This window comes from Coffea arabica, chromosome 2c (assembly GCF_036785885.1).
Source record: "Coffea arabica cultivar ET-39 chromosome 2c, Coffea Arabica ET-39 HiFi, whole genome shotgun sequence".
NCBI classification, from domain to species: domain Eukaryota; kingdom Viridiplantae; phylum Streptophyta; class Magnoliopsida; order Gentianales; family Rubiaceae; genus Coffea; species Coffea arabica.
In genome coordinates, this window is record NC_092312.1 from 23,458,513 (window position 1) to 23,479,706 (window position 21,194).

Genomic DNA, 21,194 nt, shown 5'->3' on the forward strand with positions numbered 1-21,194 from the left:
TTCAAATTTCAAAAAAAAAAAAAACAGAGGTGGATTTTAAAGCAGTAAAATTAAAAAAAGAAGAAAACAGAACGAACGAGCCCACGCGCGATGACATATTCCTTTCCCATCTCCTAAAAACACTACCGTTTTTTGACTAATCCTCGAGCCACATCCCCCAAAAGGCCAAAATTTAAAGAAAAAAGAAAAAGATAAAAACGAGATTAAATCCTACTTCTTCCCAGTAAAAGAGCGCACAAACCTTTTTTTTTCCTCCCATTAAATACTTCTTCCCAGTTGCTCACTTCCCCGTCCCTCTCTCTCTCTAAATTTATCTCTGTTACTTTCTCTCTCTAATGCAATAAGGTCACATACCTCACACACAGCACACACACCTCTCCTCTTCCCCCCCCTTCTTTCTCTCTCTTTCCCTGACAGTGTCGTCATGGTTCCCGCCATCCACAGCACCCAGTAAAAACCCTAATCTCTTTTCAACTTCCCTTTCCTTAGCGTACTCTTCACTCCAGGTAAACGAAAAGGGGGAATTTGTTAATATTTTCTGATTTTGATTTGTTTTTATTTTTTATTTTTTGATTTTTTGGGAAACTTGATTTGATCGGTGGATCTGTAGACAAAATTAATTGAAGCGGTTTATTGAGGACTTGAATTTATGTCCCATAATCAATCAAGGGCTGAAAGGACCGAGTCTTCGCAGTACAGAAAATCCGGACGATCCAATCACCATCGTAACTTCTCCGGCGGCGGCGGTACTAAAGGCTCTACCGGCACCGGCGGTGGTGCCACCGGCCCTCCTCCCTCCGCCACCTCCAGTTCCCACAGCAGTAACAACCATTATAATCAGAATCATAATCAACCTTCGATTCCCTCCAGCCGCAGGTATATCAAGTTAGGGTTTCCCGAAATTGCTTGTTTATGCGTGAGGGTTTGAGTTTTGAATTCGGGAATTGATGAATTAGTTAGTCATTTGTTTTTGGATTGATGTTTTGTGCTGGCAGTTTTAAGAAGCATCACAATGTGCAAGGAGGGATGCCTAGGGCAAGTGCTCCTACAAGTGGTCTGGGTGTGAGTTCGGATTCTAGTACTCATTCTGCTCCGCGTGCTGTTCAGAATGGTGCTCATTCGCAGCAGCCACCTCATGGTACGTGCTGCAAAAAAGTTGATTTTTGAGTTCAAAGACTGGTTTTCCTAAACCGGCATAATATTATGGGGGAAATTGTTAATTTTCTCAGTGTGTAGGGTTTGTTATTCCTGAAATTACTAGAAAATTAGAACCTTTACTATGGTTGCTTTTCGATGAATTTAAATCGCGATCACAAAGTTGTTTTGTCGGAGGAATTTGCGTTGTTCATTACGTTGCTGACGTTGATTCTTGTGCATTAGGAGGATCGGATGCACCTGCCATTAGTGCGACAGTCAAGGCAACTGATGTGGCTACTCCAAAAGCCACCCGAGCTCCAAAACCTCCATCTTCTAATGTTCCCCCTGCAAGTTCTGACCCCAAGCATCTGCCCATGCCTGTTACACCAGCTAAAGGTATGTGATTTTGGTGCTCGATGTTCCTTTTGAAGCTTGTGGTTTTTAATTTTTTCCCTTAATTTCGGTGAATGAGAATTATTCGAGTTTTCTCTTACTTTCTAGCTTATTTTTTGAAAATCTTTTATGATGGTTTAGCTCCAGCAGAGGCATCCCGGACATTTCCTTTTCAGTTTGGATCCATCAGTCCTGGTCTTATGAATGGAGTGCAGGTAGACATTCCTCGTGTTAACCATAATGTTCTTCCTGCGTTTGCACCCTTTATTAAGATTTTTTGAACCTTGTTTTTTAATAAGACAGTGCCTATATAATTTTCTTATTTCATTTTATAGATACCTGCTAGAACAAGCTCAGCTCCACCAAATTTAGATGAGCAGAAACGTGACCAGGTTTGTGGTTCTTGTATTATCTTGTTTTTAAAATTCAGTAGGAAGAGTAGCTGCTTCGATTGGTTAAAGACTTTTTTCTTTAAGTTTCTAATTGGCAATCAATACAATATTATATTTTGAAATGGATTTGTTAAAGAAGCTTTTCCTAAGAAAAATAGAAAATTTTCCTTCCTTGATGCCTTTCTTCCATGAAGACCTCAGACAAGTAATATTGCATTTAGCATTGGCAGTGTAGTTGCAAAAGAGTTAGCATTGTTGGGTGCTGGTGATTGTGCGTGCCTTCACATACTCTCATCGGTCTCCTTTCACAGAGAGATTGGCCTACAGTCAGTAGATGCGCAATCAACTTATTATAAAGACTTTGGGTTTCTTTCAATAATAGGAACAGGGAGTTGAGTGTTATTTTATGTAAACAGACTTCATATTCCATACTGTACTATCAATACTATTACTTCTTAGGATGATCTGGATACACTATAGACTGCCAACTGATGTATAAATGTGCTTGTATGTTGTCCAATCCTTTTTGCTATATTGTAGGTCCTGATATGGACATTGATAATAGTCACAGTGGATGGCTTTTTTGGTGACTTAGAGATTTGTCAATGCTCTTATAGACTTGAAATCATTTTCTTACATTTTTTGCTCTTTTCTGGTTCTTTTGGTGCCAGGCTCGTAATGACTTGGTGAGAGCAGCTCCGACAACCTTGCCAATTCCATCAATTCCCAGGCAGCAGTTGCCAAAAAAGGATGCAAGCACGGTTGATCAGTCTAATGCTGCCGAGGGCCATCCCCCATCAAAGCCCAAAAGGGATGTACAGGTTTCAGCACCATCCTCTGTATCTCAAACCCAAAAACCACCTGTGCACAGTATGCCTGGGATGTCTATGCAAATGCCATTTCACCAGTCGCAGGTGCCTGTTCAATTTGGGGGCCCAAATCCACAGATTCAGTCGCAGGCCATGTCAGCTACATCATTGCCAATGCCAATGCCAATGCCTATGCCTTTACAGATTGGAAATCCATCTGTGCAGCAGCAAGTATTTGTTTCAGGTCTTCAACCCCATCCAATGCAGACACAAGGGATGCTTCATCAGGGGCAGAATTTGAATTTTTCGTCTCAGATGGGTCCTCAGATTCCCCAACAATTGGGTAACCTTGGACTAAATATGGGCCCACAATTTGCCCAGCAGCCGGCTGGAAAGTTTGGTGCTCCTCGTAAAACTATAAAGATTACTCATCCAGAAACTCATGAAGAATTGAGGCTTGATGGTTCTCCTGTCCAGAGGTCACATCCTAGTGTGCCTCCTCAATCACAACCTATTTCATCATTTACACCTGCGCATCCGCCTAACTACTATCCTAATTCTTATAATGCTAATTCTTTCTTCCTCCCAGCTCCAAGTTCTCTTTCTCTAAGTACTACCCATCCTCCTCCACAGACTCAAAGATGTTATAATCAGGTCAGTCAGAATTTCTCTCGTTTCGTTGTTTCTTGGTTAAAATATACTTTTGATGTTGTTGCATTTCTTCAACTTCACTGACATATTACTTGGAAGATCATCTTGCTGTTCATTAGAGGAATTGGTAACCTCTCTGAGTTTATTCCAGGTCACTGTAAAACCTGCTATTAGTTCTCATGGAGAGAAAGATGCAGCACCTTCAGTAAGTTCACCTCGTGCTTCTAAGGGAGAATCTGTTAAACTGTCAAGGCCATCTCAAAAGGATACTGAAACTTCATCCCAGAGTTCTGGGCAACAGTCAAAGACTGGTCTTGAACCAACACCTAAATCAGTGTTGGAGGCAAGTAAAGCTGCTGTACCATCGGGTTCTGGTTCTGTCCAAAGCACTGCATCCAGTTCATTGTCTCCTGGCGTTCCTGTTGAGAAATCATTGGCTGCACCAAAAAGTAGCGATGGCTTAGGACCTGAGGTTGCTGGTGGACTTGTCTTTACCAAAGATCAACAAAAAAAGGTACAGCAATGTAGCACATCAGGTGGTGGTCTTGGATGGTTCGTGGTGTATGCAATATTTGACACTTTGTTTTGCATCACTTAATGCAGGTGGATGAAAGATCTACAGCAGCTGCAGTTTTGACACATCAGGAACCTGAGCTTGTAGAAGTGAAAACAACTACATCTGCAACTGGTGTGGATCTTGAAAATCCAAAAGAGACTCTGTCAACAGCTAGTATATCTGAATCAGATTCTTTTGATTTGAAGCATGAGGAAAGCAAAGTATCAGATTCATCAAAAATATGTGTTGTTAAAACTCTGGAAGACAGCCAACCAAAGGTAGAAATGCGTGGGGAAAAGGAGCAGGGAGAAGTAAAATCTTCTGAGGGCTGTGAACAAGACATTAGCAGTCTTGAGACATCTTTGGAATCTATTGCTTTAGAACCTGCTAAAGTTGCTGGCCACATAGAGAGCTCTACAGTAAGGGGAGTGGCTAGGAGTAGTGAGTTCCCGGCACAGGAGTCTCCACCAGATGTGCTTGGAAAGCTGGACGAATCTGCTAGATGCCAAGTTGAAAATGATTCTGGGACTGATAATTCGGTTACATCATCTTCAGTTCTAGATGGTGAGGTGTCTCATTCAGCCACTGGTGTTACTACTCAAGATAATAATGTATCTTCTTTGGGGGGTTGTTCTTTAGGTAGGCCTGCTAACATGGATACTGACGATACTGTTGTTACAACTTCTGTTATTATAGATGAGTCATTACCCGTTGTAGACCCATTTTCTGAAGAAATTTTGAAGCATGACGAAGATGGTCCTGAGGATAAAAGTGTTGGTTCTGTTTCTTTGTCTGCATCTGGAATCAAGGACAAGTGCTCATTTGAGCCAAACGTGGCAAAAAATACTGCACCAAGGGGAAAGAAGAAGAGAAAGGAATTATTGAAAAAATTAGACAGCAGTGGACCAACTTCAGATCTATATTTGGCATACAAGGGACCTGAGGAGAAAAAGGAAATTGCTGCTTCTGCAGAAACCATGGAGAATGCCTCCAGCAGCATTTTGGAGCGAATGTCTTCAGATGTGTCTCAAAAGGATGTGTCTAAGGAGAACTCTGGCCAGAGTAAAGTGGAGCCTGAGGACTGGGAAGATGCTGCTGACATATCTACTCCAAAATTGGAAACTTCAGAGATCAGGAAGCAAGTTAATGAAAGTGGTGAAGATGGCAGTGGAGTAATGACCAAAAAATATTCTAGGGATTTCTTACTTAAATTTGCAGAGCAATGTACTGATCTACCCGAGGGTTTTGAATTTGCAACTGATATAGCAGAGGCCTTGATTGCTTCTAATGCTAGTGTTTCGCGTGAGTCATATTCTAGTTCTGGAAGAATTGTTGATAGACCTAACATGGCAGCCCGTCTAGATCGTCGGGGAAGTGGCTTAGGAGAAGAAGACAAGTGGAATAAACTGCCTGGGCCACTAATGTCTGGACGCGATATGCGGATGGATATTAGTTATGGGCCCAACATGGCAATGTATCGACCTGGCCCAGTGGGCAATCATGGCGTGCTAAGGAATCCTCGCATGCAATCTCCTCTTCAGTATCCCATTGGCATGCTTCCAGGGCAAATGCAGTCCTTTGTTCCTCAGGTTGGTGTTCCAAGAAACAGTCCTGATTCTGAGAGGTGGCAACGTGGAACTGCTTTCCAGAAGGGTTTAATGCCTTCTCCTCAGACACCATTACAGGTAATGCACAAAGCAGAAAGAAAATATGAAGTTGGTAAAGTCACAGATGAGGAACAAGCCAAACAGAGACAACTGAAAGGTATACTGAACAAGCTAACACCTCAAAATTTTGAGAAATTGTTTGAGCAAGTTAAACAGGTCAACATTGATAATGCTGTCACCCTAGGCGGTGTGATTTCACAAATATTCGATAAAGCTTTAACGGAGCCAACTTTTTGCGAGATGTATGCCAATTTCTGTTATCACCTTGCAGCAGAGTTGCCTGATCTGACTGTGGATAATGAAAAACTTACTTTTAAGAGATTGCTTTTAAACAAGTGCCAGGAAGAATTTGAGAGAGGAGAGAGAGAACAGGAGGAAGCTAACAGAGCTGATTTGGAAGGTGAAGCCCAGCAGTCATCAGAGGAAAGAGAGGAGAAAAAATTACGAGCACGAAGAAGGATGTTGGGTAACATAAGACTTATTGGGGAATTGTACAAGAAGAGAATGTTGACAGAGAGAATAATGCACGAGTGTATAAAGAAATTGCTGGGTCCGTGTCAAAACCCTGAGGAGGAAGATGTTGAAGCATTGTGCAAATTAATGAGCACAATAGGAGAGATGATTGATCATGCAAAAGCCAAAGAGCATATGGATGCTTATTTTGAAATGATGGGAGACTTGTCAAGGAACATGAGACTGTCGTCTAGGGTGAGGTTCATGCTGAAAGATGCAATTGATCTGAGAAAGAATAAGTGGCAGCAGAGGAGGAAAGTTGAAGGGCCGAAAAAGATTGAAGAAGTGCACAGGGATGCTGCTCAAGAACGTCAGGCACAAGCTAGGGGCCTTGCTCGTGCTCCTAGTTTGGGCTCTTCCGTTAGAAGGGGCCAGACTATTGACTTTTCTCCTAGAGGAACAAATGTGTTAGCTTCTCCAAGCTCCCAGATGGGTGGTTTCCGTCCTATGCCTCCTCAGCTCCGTGGCTATGGTGCACAAGATGTTCGGATGGAGGATAGACCTTTTGAAAGCAGGACAATGCCTGTTCTTCCTCAGAGACCCCTTGGTGATGATTCTATTACTCTTGGGCCTCAAGGTGGTCTTGCACGGGGAATGTCGTTTAGAGGGCAGTCAGCTTCTCCAGGCATTCAATTATCTGATGTCCCAAGTACTGGGGACTCTAGGAGAGTGGGACCTGGGCTGAATGGTTACCCTGTTGCAGATCGGACAGCTTATGCTTCAAGAGAGGATCCAATGCCAAGATACACACCAGACAGGTTTAGTGGTGCATCTTCTTATGACCAATCAAGTACACAAGAACGCAACATGGCTTATGGGAATAGAGATGTTTGGAGTACGGATCGTGGTTCTGATAGATCTCTTCCTACATCTCCACCTGGACGAGGTGGTGGTGGTGCCTTGACACAAAATGTGTCTTCTGACAAAGTTTGGCCTGAAGAACGGTTGAAGGACATGTCCATGTCAGCAATTAAAGAGTTTTACAGGTATTATTAGATCTTACCTTTTTTCCCTTTTGTCTTCTGTCTCTTGAAATTTTTGCATTTTGCATCACACTCAAGATAAGGCCATGTTAAATAATTATGTTTGAGGTTAAGGAGGTTAATGTTGTTGCAGTGAATAGAAGATTCTTATTCTCTGTAGTTGTGCAATTGATTCTGATACTGAAACCCATGAGATTATCAAAAGTTTCTCCAGTCTCCTTTTTTGATATCTCTGCAGAAGGTCTGGTATTCTTTTCATGTTAAAGATACATGGCATGCAGTATTATTTGCTGCTTTTTGGTGAGATGATTGAGAGTCGGGTAATGTATTAGGATCTCCATGCAAGTTCAAGTTTGTAAAACAAATCAAGCTTGACCTGCAAAAGTTCATTCTCGCATGTCCTTTCGCTGACAATGTAATTGTGATTGTGCAGTGCCAAAGATGAGAACGAAGTTGCTTTGTGCATCAAGGATTTGAATAATCCGAGCTTCTATCCCTCGATGATATCTCTGTGGGTTACTGATTCTTTTGAGAGGAAGGACATGGAGAGGGACCTTTTAGCAAAGCTTCTCATCACTCTTACGAAACATCGAGATGGCATTATAAGTCAAGATCATCTCACAAAAGGGTAGGTTCCATTGTATTATGCATTATGATAATTGATTTTCTTAATGAGGATTGACTTTTGAGTCTCACTTGGTATTTTGCATTTATTTGGCAGGTTTGACTCTGTGCTTATGACCTTGGAAGATGCCGTAAATGATGCTCCAAGGGCTGCTGAATTTCTTGGTCGCATCTTTGCCAAAGTGGTATTGGGGAATGTAATATCGTTTAATGAAGTTGGACGCTTAATATATGAAGGTGGAGAAGAACAAGGACGCCTAGTAGAAATAGGACTTGCTGCTGAAGTTCTTGGAACCATCTTGGAGATAATTGCATCTGAAAGAGGTGATTCTGTATTGAATGAGATTCGCTCGAGCTCTAATTTGCGGCTAGAGAACTTCAGGCCTCCAAGTTCTAACAAAACATGGAGACTAGATAAGTTTATTTAGAGGGTACTAGTGATGCTCGGTGTATCTGGTAGAAGAAATCACTTTAGGTTGCCTCTTTAAGTTTGCAGATATATATATATATATATATAGACACACATTATTGTGGGCAGATGGGGATTTAATAGGGGTTACCCGGCATGTTTTAATATTGTTTTCTAGAAATAACTGCAATTGCCAAGGTTCAATTGAGCATCCAATTCTCGGCCTCTAGTTGCATCATGTGCTGTTGCAAGATGGTTTCATCAGCCTCTTTGAGTTAATTAAATTTTGGTAGGCTATATTTTATATGTTTGTAAGCACAAGTTATTCTGGTTGCGATTTTCTTGCCTATGTAGGGATTGAGCTACTGCGAAGTGCAGGTTTTAATGGAGCCTTGCAAACCAAATTGTCATTTCCATGCACAAGCTGCATGCAAATCCTGTTTTTAGGCATTTGTAAGCAAAAAGGGCTTTAGTTAGTTCTGGCTTGAATGATCTTATATGGCCTTTTGTTGCTGGTGCTGTATGACATGAAGTCGGCCTTTGTATGACTTGAGAGCTTTGGACATGAAGATAAATAATTGAGGGTTTGTAAGCAGGCTTGTTGTTGAGCAAAGTCGGTCTTTGCATGACTTAGAGAAGGATATATATCAGGGTACGGGAAAGGATTGTGATGCCAAATGAGTAAAATCAAAACTCGTCATTGTCCCGGGTTGTGTTTGAACCTACGGTGGATTTGGTCATTTACATTCTACCAAGTACAACTTCGAGCTTTGCGTTAGCTTACCTCTTGTACTTTCGAAGGAAGCTCTCGCATTAGCTAAGTTTTAGCATTTATTCCAGCCCTGGCTAGTTTAACTTTATCGAGTTCAAGACTGAATTCAGTCAGGCAACGTGAGGCACTCTGGTGAGGATGTTGGCTGTACGAAGCTACACGTTTGAAGGGCCTTCAAATTAAAATCTTCATCCCTTGGGTTCGACTCACAGAGAAAGGTTAACCGGAATTCTCGTTTTTTCGGTCATTTTGTGGAACAGCAAGCGTACGAAAGCAACACTTATAAATGCTACAGGGGTTTTCTCTCCAGTCATTAAGTCGGAGAGAAACCTTCAAGTTTCGACTGCTTGCATTTATCATGCATGGGCACTTTATTATGGTAACCAGGGGGAAGAGCATGCCCAAATGTAAGGGCAAAAATTTTGAATAAAAAAAGGGTTATTAAATAGTAATGTTGTGTGTGTTTGTTTTAGAGAGATGACGGTGCTGTTTTGCCCTTTATTTGAAGGGTAAAATAGAAATTATAAAAAGTGACATAAATAATTTACACTAACACGGCAACCTCTTCTCTTCCTTTATATATAGTATAGATATAGATATTGTTCTACCTTTTCTTATAGTGTATAAGTTTGCAACAGTGGCATTCAATTTGCCTAGTTTTCACAAAGACAAAAATAATAATATCCCTGGCGCCCCCCCCCCCCCCCCCCCCCCCTCCTCCTCCCAAAAAAAAAAAAAAAAAAAAAAACTTGTACACAATTGCTCCGACTCATTGTTCTTTCTTTCATTTTTATCGTGAAATCTCCAGTTGCCTTCTTGTTACACCAGCCATTAAGGCTATAGTTGGAAAAAGAAGAAGCAAAAACCGTAATGCTGTAAGAGGAGGGATCATGACCGAATTCTGATTGATTTGGCTTTCATCTTTTACTAAGTCAAGATTATCAGGCATGGCCCATATTACTTGTACCCAATATATGCTAATAATAATATGATAAGTCTACATAATTGTAAAGTCAAAATCAAGTCTTTAATCTTCAGCTTAGCTTGATTTTAGATGTATGCATCGAAGAGAGCCGAATTCTTGAAGCCTTTTAGCATTCACAATCTCAAATAGCAAAGAGTGGATTGGACAAAATTGCATTCTTCTCATCAAGGAGCGAATTCTAACTCTCTGGATCTGTATATACATTATATAATCAAGGGCGATCAGTCAAAATCAAGATGAGCTTGAATTAGACATTCTAATACTGAAATTCAGGGCGAGTTTAACAATTGTGTGACATGAATCTTGATTGAACTCAATTTAACTTGAGCTAAATAGAATATACTTGGTACAAAACATATATATACTCCTCCGTTTGGTAGACTTTTTGGAAAATATGAGGATTGAACAAGCCAAGTGTCTTCCTCCATTGGTCTTTAGTTCTAATTATCATGTTGACTACAATTGAGACGAAGCTAAGCAATGCCATAACATCTTCTTTTTTCTGTCATAAACTATTTTTATTGTAAGGGACGAACAATACTTCCATATTTCACTGCAATTTCTACATTTCAAATTTGCGTCTTCCATGGAGCCTGAACCCGTTCAACCCTCCAAACCCTTTGGGACAATACATTTGCGAAATCCCAAAACATCCATGGTACGCAGTAGTGCGTACATTATTTTATTTTCACTCGTGGTACCTAGACAGTTCATTCTCTCTTAAAGCTTCAAGGGCGTTTAAGTTGTGAGCACAGAAGTCTCGAAGGGGGCTTTGATTCTTGTTCTGTAACTAAAATTAATAACAGAAAAATGACTATCTCTTTTGTTGGAATAAAGATTTGCATATCTTTTTTTCTTAGTTCAATCGGAGATTCCAACCCTTGCAAGGGGAAAGGATAAGAGAAAGGTAAATTAGGGATCTCGCAATTACCTGACACTACTATTATTTCTACCAATGAAGTTGGATCTCAGTTGGATCTCGGGAATAAAGATTTGCATATCAAATGCCATGGAGATAGTTTCCAATCTTTCTAGTGAAGGTTTTTGTGTTGTTTAAATGAGATTTTGATTTCTACAAGCAAAAATTAATTAATCTTCCGATTGAATTAATGCAGAGACTAGGGAAAAGATTAACAAAATAAGCATCGGCTAGCTTAACTGGGCTTTTGAGATTGGTGAAGGGATGCTTGTTGGGAGATCCAATCAGTCTATATATTTCTATAGAAGTCACATCTCACCAAACATTGTGGGGAGAAATTTATACAATAATAAAATGCGACGTGTAACATTATTCAAAATCTCTTAAACAGGGCAATCAAAATATTCATTGACCCAAAATTAATTACTACTACTGTTTCATGAGAACGTGTAACAGCTGGGGAAATTGTGTACCATACCATACCATGTACATGAGCTTGACCTTTAGATCTTGATAGTCTACCTTAGACCAAGTAACATAAATAGAACATTTCTGTTCGGCCACCAGGAAAAGTCCCTTTCTGGGGTAGGCAAGGGTTCGAAACCCTATCTTGCATTTCTCGTGCAAAAACATTTTCGGAGATGGTTTAGTTCCTTCTAAATTTTCAATAGCTTACTTTGTTCCATTCCCCGCCCCCTCTCCCCCTTAGTATGGAACAAGTTGTAAAATGTTGTGCTAAAAAAACATAACGAAAAATGGAGCAGTATCTACGTTCTTAATAGTAAGGCTTGGATTCTCACATTTGTAACTCCCTTTGGTCATTACTCAGTTTTGTTAGATGCTTTGATGATTAGAAATTAATTCAACATAAGCTCTCAATTTGCTTTAGGAGTACTGAGGCTAAAGATATGTAGATATCTCTGTATGAGAAGGGTATCATTTTTTCTTGGGATAGGAAGATATTCTTATGTGCTTTCATCATATTTATCCTAGTCTTGGATAAGTTTCCATCGGCAGAAATTGATTTGCAGAGGAAAGAAATAGGTAGCAAATCATTTGAGACCTTTACAAAGTGTCTATTTTGGTCATTGAAAGTGCAATAAAAAAAGGACTTGCATACATACAAACGCAAAAGATACAATATAGTGCAAGAAGCACCATTTTTAATTCACGTCCTCACCAAAACTTTTAAATGACTTCTTTGATTTTTTTTTTCCCTCTTTTTTTGTGTGTGTATATGTGTGTCTGTGACATCAGTGTCTACGTCTGCTGTAAATATCATATATTCATGTTGGTAATCATGTATATGTATCATGCATTTGGGCCCGTTAGTGTATACGTTATCAGTGCATAAAAGATTTACCCGTAATATAATGCATAATCTTTTTCTAAATATTGATAATCTAAATGGTGGTCCCACTGTTTAATAAATCCAAGCTTCGTCCTACAAGAAAGGATGAATTAATTTGCCAAGTCCACGTGCAACCTAACCAAGGAAGAATTAATTTATCTAAAAAGCAAACAAAGAAATAGAGATTACAAGAAAATGACTTGTGGACTTCTGTCACACCAGTACTTGGCATGATCTTGGTACGTCTCCTTGGATTGCACGGAAAAAACAAAAACGTCTGAACAGTGAAAGGTTGGCTTATTTGGATTTGGTCTGCAATCATTTAAAAAATTATCAACATCCTGCTCAAGTCAAATTCTCAAATTTCTTGGTCTAAAGGTTTGTTTGGATACATTATTTTTTCAAATAATATTTAACTTACATCATAAACACATTTTTCAATTCACTTTTTTATATTTCTAACCATCTTTTTATCTTACATACATCACATAATAGAAAAATAGTCCAATAATAATTTCAAATAATACTTTATTCAAACAAACTCGAAACTTAATGCTTTGTATTAATCTTTGTTATACTGATAGTTTCAACATTAACGAAAGCAGAATAAGCGATCTCAATCTAAATTTTAACTTCAGGTTTTACAGGAATTATGAATTTAGGATCACTGGTATATAATTGTAGATGTATAAAAGATTAATCTCAGTACATTGTCAAATTTTTTATGCACACATGTATTCTACCAAAAGAATTCATTCTAATTTCTTGGCCATGTGCACAATTCTAAATCCACAGCAGCCGAGCCTAATAGAAAAAACTAGTGGAAAGAATTCACTAGAACAATTGGTCGGTCATAGCTTCCCAAATTATTCACGTCGAAAGCCAAATGCGATTGGCTGGTGGCGGTGGCTTGTTACTGTTAGCCCTCCCCCTGAGTTCTTCAATCTGAGTTGGTGTTTGGTAAGCTAACATTAATGAACCAGACAAGCCCCACCATTCATTCTAGATTAAACGACGTAATCAAAAGTTTTTACATTCCTGTGAACTCCTAAAGTATAAGACAAGACTACATATAAGTCCCAAGATAAGCCGAGATCAGTGATCGGTCCACGTACCAGGTAAGCTCCCCGAAAAGCTTGGGACCTCTCCTGCGTATTTTTTTTTTCAATTTTTATTGGCACAGCCAGACAAAACCATTTGTCAAAATCCCTTTCATTTCTGACAATATTCGTATCTCACAAGTCACAGGAACGGATTAGCCAAGCCCAGCACTAGAGGTCAGAAAAGAAATAAACGACTACTTCTTGTCGAACCCCAATAACTTGTTTCCTCATAAGCTGTTTAAAGAAATTAGTGTGCTAGTATAATTGTTGCAATTCAAGAATGGAAGTAGCAGAGTATTTAAAAGATAGATTATGCAAAACGCGTTGAAAGTCTGAAAGTTGAAAAACTTCCTTTGATTTTGAGTGCAAGTGGTTGCAAAAGTAAAAGCTACCAAGAGGACATGGTACTTGGGGCTGTTGACATCACGAAGGTAACATCCCTTCTGCTTGTGCTGTTGACGATTTTAGTTGCATCCCATTGAATAGCTTTCCATTATTTGTACAGGTTTGAAATAAATGGTGCCTCCCTCCTTTCAACTGTCGTTCCATTTAGGTGGTCCTCATCTTTCTTCAGTTTCCATTTTTTATCATTTTCTCGATGTGGGCTAGTTTTCTTTGCGGGTTCAGTTCTGGTAGTATTCACTGGAAATTTTCGCTGAACTTTGCCTTTCCTGAACCTTTTCTCTGTCCTTTCAATTGGGATTTCTTTGTATTTAATCTTGCACATGTGAAGTTTTCCTCTGAATTTGCTGGTGAAATTTCTCTCTTTCTCTTTGACGTGTTCTCCCCCGACCCACCCCATCCCAAAAAAAAAAAAAAACCTTCTTCTTCTATGATGATGATTGGTGATGTTAAAAAGTTTTGAGGCAGTAATTTTGTCTTCTTCCATTTGTCTTTTTTCTGTTTCCAGCAGGAGTTTAATGGCAGTTGAGGAGTTAAAAATTCAATCTTGAAAGCGCTGTTTGATCTGGGGGTGGAAAAAAAGGACGAGAAATGAAGTGTTTTCATTACTTTAAGGATAGGACTAAGAGTAAGGAACAAAGATCAGCACCAATTTTAAAATGTGAGAGCAAATCTGATATTTCAGCAGCTGACAGGGTGTCCAAATCGTCATGTTCTGCCACTTCTGAGAGGGTTGCTAGGTCTTCTGGTTCAACCACTTCGCTCCGTAGTGTAACTGAATTGTATGAAGAGAGAGCTCAGAATTTGAGGGTCTTTTCATTCTCAGAGCTAGCTCGAGCCACCAATAATTTCAATAGGTTGCTTAAGATTGGAGAAGGAGGTTTTGGAAGCGTTTATAAAGGTACAATCAAGCCTGTTGGTGGAAAGGGTGACCCCATTGTTGTTGCTATTAAGAAACTTAACAGAGATGGCTTTCAGGTATGGTCTGCTGATGTGCTTGTTGGGAAAAAATGTCTGTTAGTGTAGTATTCAGCCTAATCTTTCTTGTCTTTTATCTGTTTCATTTGTTGGTCATAGAACTTTCAAGCGCTTGATGTTTGGGTTGGTATGATAGATCACGCTTGTGCATCATTGGTGGGATTAGCGGGCTGTTATGATTTGCTGCCCAATTCCATTAGTAGTTTTGATTTGTGGAAGGCATTCAGAGTATGTTACCTGAAGTCTGATGATGTGCAAAAAATTAAGAAAGTGAGAACTCCCCATGTTGCAACCGATGTTGTTAATCTCTGTAGTTATCAGTAAAATGGTCATTAATCCAAAATTCAGATGTAGGCCCAGAATCTTGTGATTTTCTTGTCACTTCCTCCAATGGTTTGTCTTCAACTGCGGTGCACTGATTGAGAGTTCAGATTTATTGGGACTGTCCTAGACAGCTGTTTTAACTTCCCCCCTCCAAGTCTACAATTAGGCTAAGTATGCATCAGGTGACTGAAATATGCTCTCTCAATAAGCACAAAACGCCCCTGGCTAGATCATTTTGATGTGGTTTATGTCTTGATTAACTGAATGTGGTTCAATCGTGCATCCACTCTTTAGCATGAGGTCCCTTACAGTAGGATTCTATGGGCTGTACAGCCCTATCAATCTGGTTGTGCAGTGAGGAATTTGTTGTTTCTGAAAAAGTATCTTATTGGCAATGGAGATGTCATTGCGTAGATGGCGGCCATGTGTTTAGATTTCATCATTTGTGTATGTGAAAATGTAAACTCATTTAAGCATTAGCAGTTGAGATGAAGATGCTTGCTTAATAATCCTTTGTCATGACTGTGGCCATCTTATTGGGAGGATTTGTGAGATATCAAGATTTTTGGGATGATAGTTTACCATACAGCTCTCCCCGTCATTGGGCCTGTTCTATGTGGGCTTATTTTCTGACTGTTCTTCCATGTCCCCCACCCCTCCCCTCCTCAACTTGTGCTCCCCCGCTTTCACATAGGTGATTTATTGTATTATTGAACTGCTTGAGATGAAGGGAGAATCCTATAGTAAGCAAATCAGCCACTTCTTCATTGTAAATACTATAAAATTCTGGAGTGGGGTCACCTTTCTACTTGTGTGGTTGAACTGGTACATGCGCAAAGTATTGCTTGAGACCAATGAAATTAGCAATGTAATTTATTACTTAGCCACCACTTGCCTAGATGCCTGCTGTGTGTTTGGGAATTTGCCTTTTCAATTTTCAACCACCTTTGTGGCTTGAATATTGACTGTGGAAAAGGTTTATTGTCGATGCAGGGTCATAAGCAGTGGGTGGCAGAAGTGCAATTTCTGGGTGTTGTGGAGAATCCAAATCTTGTTAAACTTATTGGATATTGTGCTGTTGATGGAGAAAGAGGTATTCAGCGACTACTCGTGTACGACTTCATGCAAAACAAAAGCCTGGAAGATCATCTATTCAATAGGGCCTATCCTGCTCTTTCTTGGGAAAGGAGACTGCAGATAGTGCTGGGAGCAGCTCATGGATTGGCTTACTTGCATGAAGAATTGGAAGTTCAGGTTTTTACTCTGTTTAGTTTTTACTCTTGATCCTACGCCACGCAACCTTATTAAAGTTAACCACAAGATGATCTATTTAGCCCTACTTACTGCAATTGATCAACAGCATCTGTGAGACCTATATATTAGACTGTCATACTAAGAAACTGAGCATGATCTTGCAAAGGTAACCTAGTATCATTTTTCCAACGTCACGAGTATGTTGGTGATGTTTGATGTGGACAATAAGCACTTAGAAACTGCTTTAATGCACTTTTGCTTTCCTGTCATAAATGCTTAGCTGACTGGCTTACTGTTAGCTGACTGTCATCAATCTTTTAGGTCATATTTCGAGATTTTAAGGCATCGAATGTGCTACTGGATGAGGACTTCAAGCCCAAGCTTTCAGACTTTGGGCTTGCCAGGGAAGGACCCACTGGTGAACAAACTCATGTTTCTACAGCGGTAAATCTAACTTATTATTGTGAATAGATACATCTCAACTGAAGTTTGATTTCATGAAGATGGTGAAGGAGTGATCTAATCATAATTTGACAGTGACTGACCTCATTAGCCTGCTTTCTGTGACTAGGTTGTGGGTACATATGGATATGCAGCACCAGACTATATTGAGACGGGTCACCTGACAGCCAAGAGTGATGTTTGGAGCTTTGGTGTTGTGCTATACGAGATCTTAACCGGTAGGCGGTCACTAGAAAGAGATAGACCCAGGCCAGAGCAGAAGCTGTTGGATTGGGTAAAACAGTATCCTGCTAATAGCAGGAAATTTGGAATGATAATGGACCCAAGACTCGGAAATCAGTATTCTCATAGTGCAGCTGTAGCTATTGCCAGATTAGCTGATAGTTGTTTGGTAAAGAGTGCTAGGGACAGACCAAAGATGAGTGAAGTTGTAGAGAAGCTGAAGCAGATAATCCATGTATCAGGTGAACTAACTTCTCCTGATAGAAGTTTTGAGTTTGTTGAAGATGATCCAGTTGAGGAGAAGCCACCAAAGAAGACGGGAGCTTCCGAATCAGCAAAAAGGAGGATGGCACATTTAGCAAAATTAGGTGAACGTGTTGGTGGAGTCAGTAGAAGAGGGTTTATGATAATGCAGAGGCAAATGTAATCCAGTATCATTTCTCCATTTAAATGGATTTTGTTTGTTTAGGGTTTTGATTTGAAATATTGGTGAAATGGTACAGCAATGATGTGAATATGTGTGGAATTAGTGAAGGCATTGAGCCTTCTATTAAACTTTCCGCTGTGACTCTGTTAGAGTAGTTTCCCTTTTCTGGAGCATGAAACATGTAAGTTGAATCACTGTATTGAGATGTAAATGCAATTCAATCAAGCTTTTTGTTCCAAAGAATCTGTTTGGAAATTCATTTTGCAGGTCTGCCTCGACAGTTTTATGAGAAATTAATCAGCTTTTCTGCCTACTGAATCCTACAGTGGCAAATCAGCTTTTCCCTGATATCATCTGACTAACCGAAAGATAACAAGTCCTGGGGCATCGCAAACTTTGATGTCCTCTCGAGGAAATTGTCCAAGGGCTAGTCACCCCCAGCTTTCGAGTTTGCAGCATTTATCGATGTCATTTTGCATCACCTTTTGATTCTAAAATTCTGATCTGACTGTAAAAGGAATGGACTGTGCTTAAGCAATAAAGGAAGTGTAAAATTCGAATTGTCGCCTGCTTTTGCTTCATCTGTCTTGCTTCTACGAGAGCAGAGAAAGTATCAATGCCATTGAGGACCATAAGAGGATTGGTTTGTCAATGCTGTGTACAAGCTACTGTCTCCTGATCTTCTTTAAGTTCTCCTGATTCCGTCCTCTCTGAAAAAACTTCAACCATCTGCTTCTGCAGTTGAAATCAATTCATCCATCCATTTCTTCTGATTCTAAGCCCAAACAATTGTGCTCTTCTTATTGGGGTTGGGCTTCAAACGAAGAAGAGACAGGTAGCATGCTTCTATACACATCAGCTGGAGCTTATATGGGAATTGGGTCTCGCGCGTCTGGATTTTGTTGTTGGATCGAGTTTTGAGGGAGTTTCTGATGATTGTATTTAGGCAGACTACGAAGTTTCATATATTTGCTTTCATCGATGAGCAGTATCCACATAGTTGTGGCGCTAAGATGCCTAGGATATAGATTATAGACTTGACAAAGTGTCCTCATTCCTATCGAAAGTTAGCTAGAATTTCTTTGTATGAGACCATTAACTATCAATTTATTCAATGGCGTTGCTAAGAATTTGGTGGAAGTATTTTGATACGCATGATGGTATGTATTTCAGGAAATCCAGTTTTAAATTAAAGAAATAAGCGTAAAATGCAGAAAAGTCTCCTCTAATTAAGCGGATCTACATAGAAATCTCATATTCATTTCGATATCTCATAATTTGAACTAATTTGAAAAAGTGAAGAAAATCGTTTGAATTTACGGGTTTGAGATGCACGCACCTCTTCTGTAATTATTTATACTAAAAACAAGCAAATTTTTAGTTGATATACCTACTATACTATTTAAGGGTAAAATGCCAAAAAACCTCTTGTGGTTAAGCGAACTTATACAAAAACACCCTATAGTTTTAAAACATACACTCTAACATCTCGTGGTTTGAACTAATTTGAAAAAACTGAAGGTTACTCCTTTATTTGTCCCCCTCCCCCCTGCTAAAATATTTAAAATTTTTGTTCTTATCAACTTTGCCCCTCAATATTTTTGAAATTCTCTTTCTTATCTATATTGTCCCCTCTAAAATTTTGAATCTATCTTTTTTATTTAGACCAGTAATAGTTCACGTGCTTTGCACGTGATTGTAATATCTTAAAATATATTATTCTTTAGATACTAAAATTTTTTTTTATGAAAATTTGATCATCAACATCATAATATAGTATTTTTATGTTATTTATTTTTTTAAGCTAGTTACTTTTAAAAATTTTATTAAACGACAAGAGACAGAAAACATTCTAATATAGTTGACATATCCCTTAGGATTGAATTTGAAATCATGAACCAAATACTTTTTGATTTATAGCTTGAACTCTAACCTATCAAATATTGGTAATATCATTTTTTACCAAAATTATTGTATATTCATGATTCTATTGCATATAAACCACAATCATCACAATTTTTTTTAAATGAAGAATATAATTAAGTTAGAAAAATAAACATACATGTAATTTGAATTCTTTGTATTATGTTAATTCTATTTTTGTCAATAATGGAGTATAAATGATCCACCACATAAATTTTTTGGTTTGTACATTTTAATAATTGAAATTTTATAGATAGAGATAGTTGGAGTTTTTCTATTTTCCTTTTCTTTTATTCATATTTTTAGCACAATCCAATGCAAAGCAAAAGCAACAAGTCTACTTTTTTCATATGAGCACAATATTTTTGGTTTTAGTATTATTTTTTTTTCTGATCATGGAATTGGAATGAGAATTGTGGCTAATTAACAATTTTAATATTAATTTTTTTTGTATAGTGCAGTGTTTTATTTTTTAATTGCCAACTTTTAATCCATAATCACTATCATTATTATCAATTATTGGAATGCACTAAATGTCTAATTACAATTGTCACCATGAATGAAATTTACTTAATTTTAAAGTTTTTCATTTCATAACAACTTCCATTATTCATTAATATTGCAATACACTAAATATATGCAATCATTAGAAAAATAATGGTATTTTGGACATCACCAAAATAATTTGGATATCATTTTCAGTTTATCATTTATGATTTTAAATTTACTCTTATTATAATTCTTATTTTATCATTCGAGATGGCTTGTGGCTTGATGGATGGATTTGGTTTGTTCAAACCAATATAAATGAAGCATTACTATATTATTGTCAATAACACTGTTTGTCTTTCCCTAGATATCAGTGATTTGGATGTTGTCTTTGGTATTATTTGAATTATATTCTAATTTTTAATTCATTTGCTATTTACTTTATGTCATGTTATAAATGGTTTTCAATTTTTTTTTTCAATTTTTCTTATTTTGATCAGTTGCTATTAAAGATAATAGTGGTTTGTATGGTGCTATTTCAGATTTTTTTTCAGTTTAATACTGGTATTTTAGTTATAAACGTGTCATCATTTTGTGTATATTAAAATTCCATTGGGTGCAACATGAAAAATTCTTCATATTGGTAAAAAGTGCATAATTGTAAAATTTAATTGTGATATTTGTATGAAGATATATAGATGAATAATGGTTCTCTTGTCCTTATATGTTTTTTCATTTCTAGAGAGTATCTATTTTTTATTTTTTTACAATATCAACTAATGACTAATGCGAAATTTTTCAGGTTTCAATTAAGAAATTTTGATATGTATAATAAATGGATATGGAGTCCAAGCGTAGGTAAATAGTTTTTAATGAGCAATTTTAATTATAATTACCAATACTATTAAAATGTAATCAATTGGAGTGCTTTATTTGTTTTAATTAGTGCCATATTAAAATGCAATAATTCTAATTAAAAGACATGAGAGTAATTTAGGGATAACAAAAACTAAGATAAAAAAGTGCTTACACTTACACTCTCTAATACCAACATTCATACTTTTTATATAGTAATGTAAAATTCACTTGTGATATTTGTATGAAGATATACAGATGAATAAGGTTCTCTTGTCCTTGTATGTTTCTTCATTTTCTGGAGAGTATCTATTTTTTGAAATTGATTTTTTTTTTTTACAATCTCAACTAATGACTAATGAAAAATTTTTCATGCTGCAATTAAGAAATTTTAATACGTTTAATAATTGGAGATGGAGTCCAAGGGTAGATAAATAGTTTTTAATGAGCCATTTTAAATTATAATTACCAATACTATTAAAATGTAATCAATTGGAGTGTTTTATTTCTTTTAATTAGTGCCACATTTTTTTTAACAAGCTCTTTTATTCATAAGCCAAGCAGTTACATGAGGGGGACTAGTGCCACATTAAA

At 38.0% G+C, this 21,194-nt stretch overlaps 2 protein-coding genes across 11 annotated transcripts; both read left to right on the plus strand.

Annotated features, from left to right (window-relative positions):
* The first annotated feature begins 233 nt into the window (after window positions 1-233).
* LOC113732037 (eukaryotic translation initiation factor 4G) lies at window positions 234-8,519 on the plus strand. Of its 2 annotated transcripts, none has more exons than XM_027257627.2 (11): window positions 234-506; window positions 611-876; window positions 996-1,138; window positions 1,381-1,533; window positions 1,672-1,745; window positions 1,866-1,922; window positions 2,594-3,385; window positions 3,534-3,896; window positions 3,986-7,104; window positions 7,535-7,729; window positions 7,823-8,519. In XM_027257627.2, exons 2-11 carry the CDS (start codon window positions 650-652, stop codon window positions 8,151-8,153), a joined length of 5,454 nt encoding a protein of 1,817 aa, XP_027113428.2. In that variant the 5' UTR covers window positions 234-506; window positions 611-649; the 3' UTR covers window positions 8,154-8,519. The 2 variants fall into 2 exon arrangements, with proteins under 2 accessions (XP_027113428.2, XP_071931493.1); XM_072075392.1 differs by having other exon boundaries at window positions 291-506; window positions 670-876.
* A 4,513-nt stretch (window positions 8,520-13,032) lies between these two features.
* On the plus strand, window positions 13,033-17,576 carry LOC113732038 (probable serine/threonine-protein kinase PBL19). Of its 9 annotated transcripts, none has more exons than XM_072075393.1 (7): window positions 13,033-13,279; window positions 13,404-13,695; window positions 13,770-13,817; window positions 14,178-14,644; window positions 15,962-16,222; window positions 16,544-16,666; window positions 16,794-17,576. In XM_072075393.1, the coding sequence occupies exons 4-7, from the start codon at window positions 14,258-14,260 to the stop codon at window positions 17,331-17,333; spliced, it is 1,311 nt and encodes a 436-aa protein (XP_071931494.1). In that variant the 5' UTR covers window positions 13,033-13,279; window positions 13,404-13,695; window positions 13,770-13,817; window positions 14,178-14,257; the 3' UTR covers window positions 17,334-17,576. The 9 variants fall into 9 exon arrangements, with proteins under 9 accessions (XP_071931494.1, XP_071931495.1, XP_027113432.2 ...); XM_072075394.1 differs by having other exon boundaries at window positions 13,410-13,695; XM_027257631.2 differs by having other exon boundaries at window positions 13,033-13,695; window positions 14,175-14,644.
* The last annotated feature ends 3,618 nt before the right edge of the window (window positions 17,577-21,194 follow it).

Coding starts and splice junctions, on each gene's coding strand:
- LOC113732037 (XM_027257627.2), top strand. CDS start 650: ATGTCCCATAATCAATCAAGGGCTGAAAGGACCGAGTCTTCGCAGTAC. Junction 1,139..1,380: donor TTCGCAGCAGCCACCTCATG/GTACGTGCTGCA, acceptor CTTGTGCATTAG/GAGGATCGGATGCACCTGCC. Junction 3,386..3,533: donor CTCAAAGATGTTATAATCAG/GTCAGTCAGAAT, acceptor AGTTTATTCCAG/GTCACTGTAAAACCTGCTAT.
- LOC113732038 (XM_027257631.2), top strand. CDS start 14,258: ATGAAGTGTTTTCATTACTTTAAGGATAGGACTAAGAGTAAGGAACAA. Junction 16,223..16,543: donor ATGAAGAATTGGAAGTTCAG/GTTTTTACTCTG, acceptor TCAATCTTTTAG/GTCATATTTCGAGATTTTAA. Junction 16,667..16,793: donor AAACTCATGTTTCTACAGCG/GTAAATCTAACT, acceptor TTCTGTGACTAG/GTTGTGGGTACATATGGATA.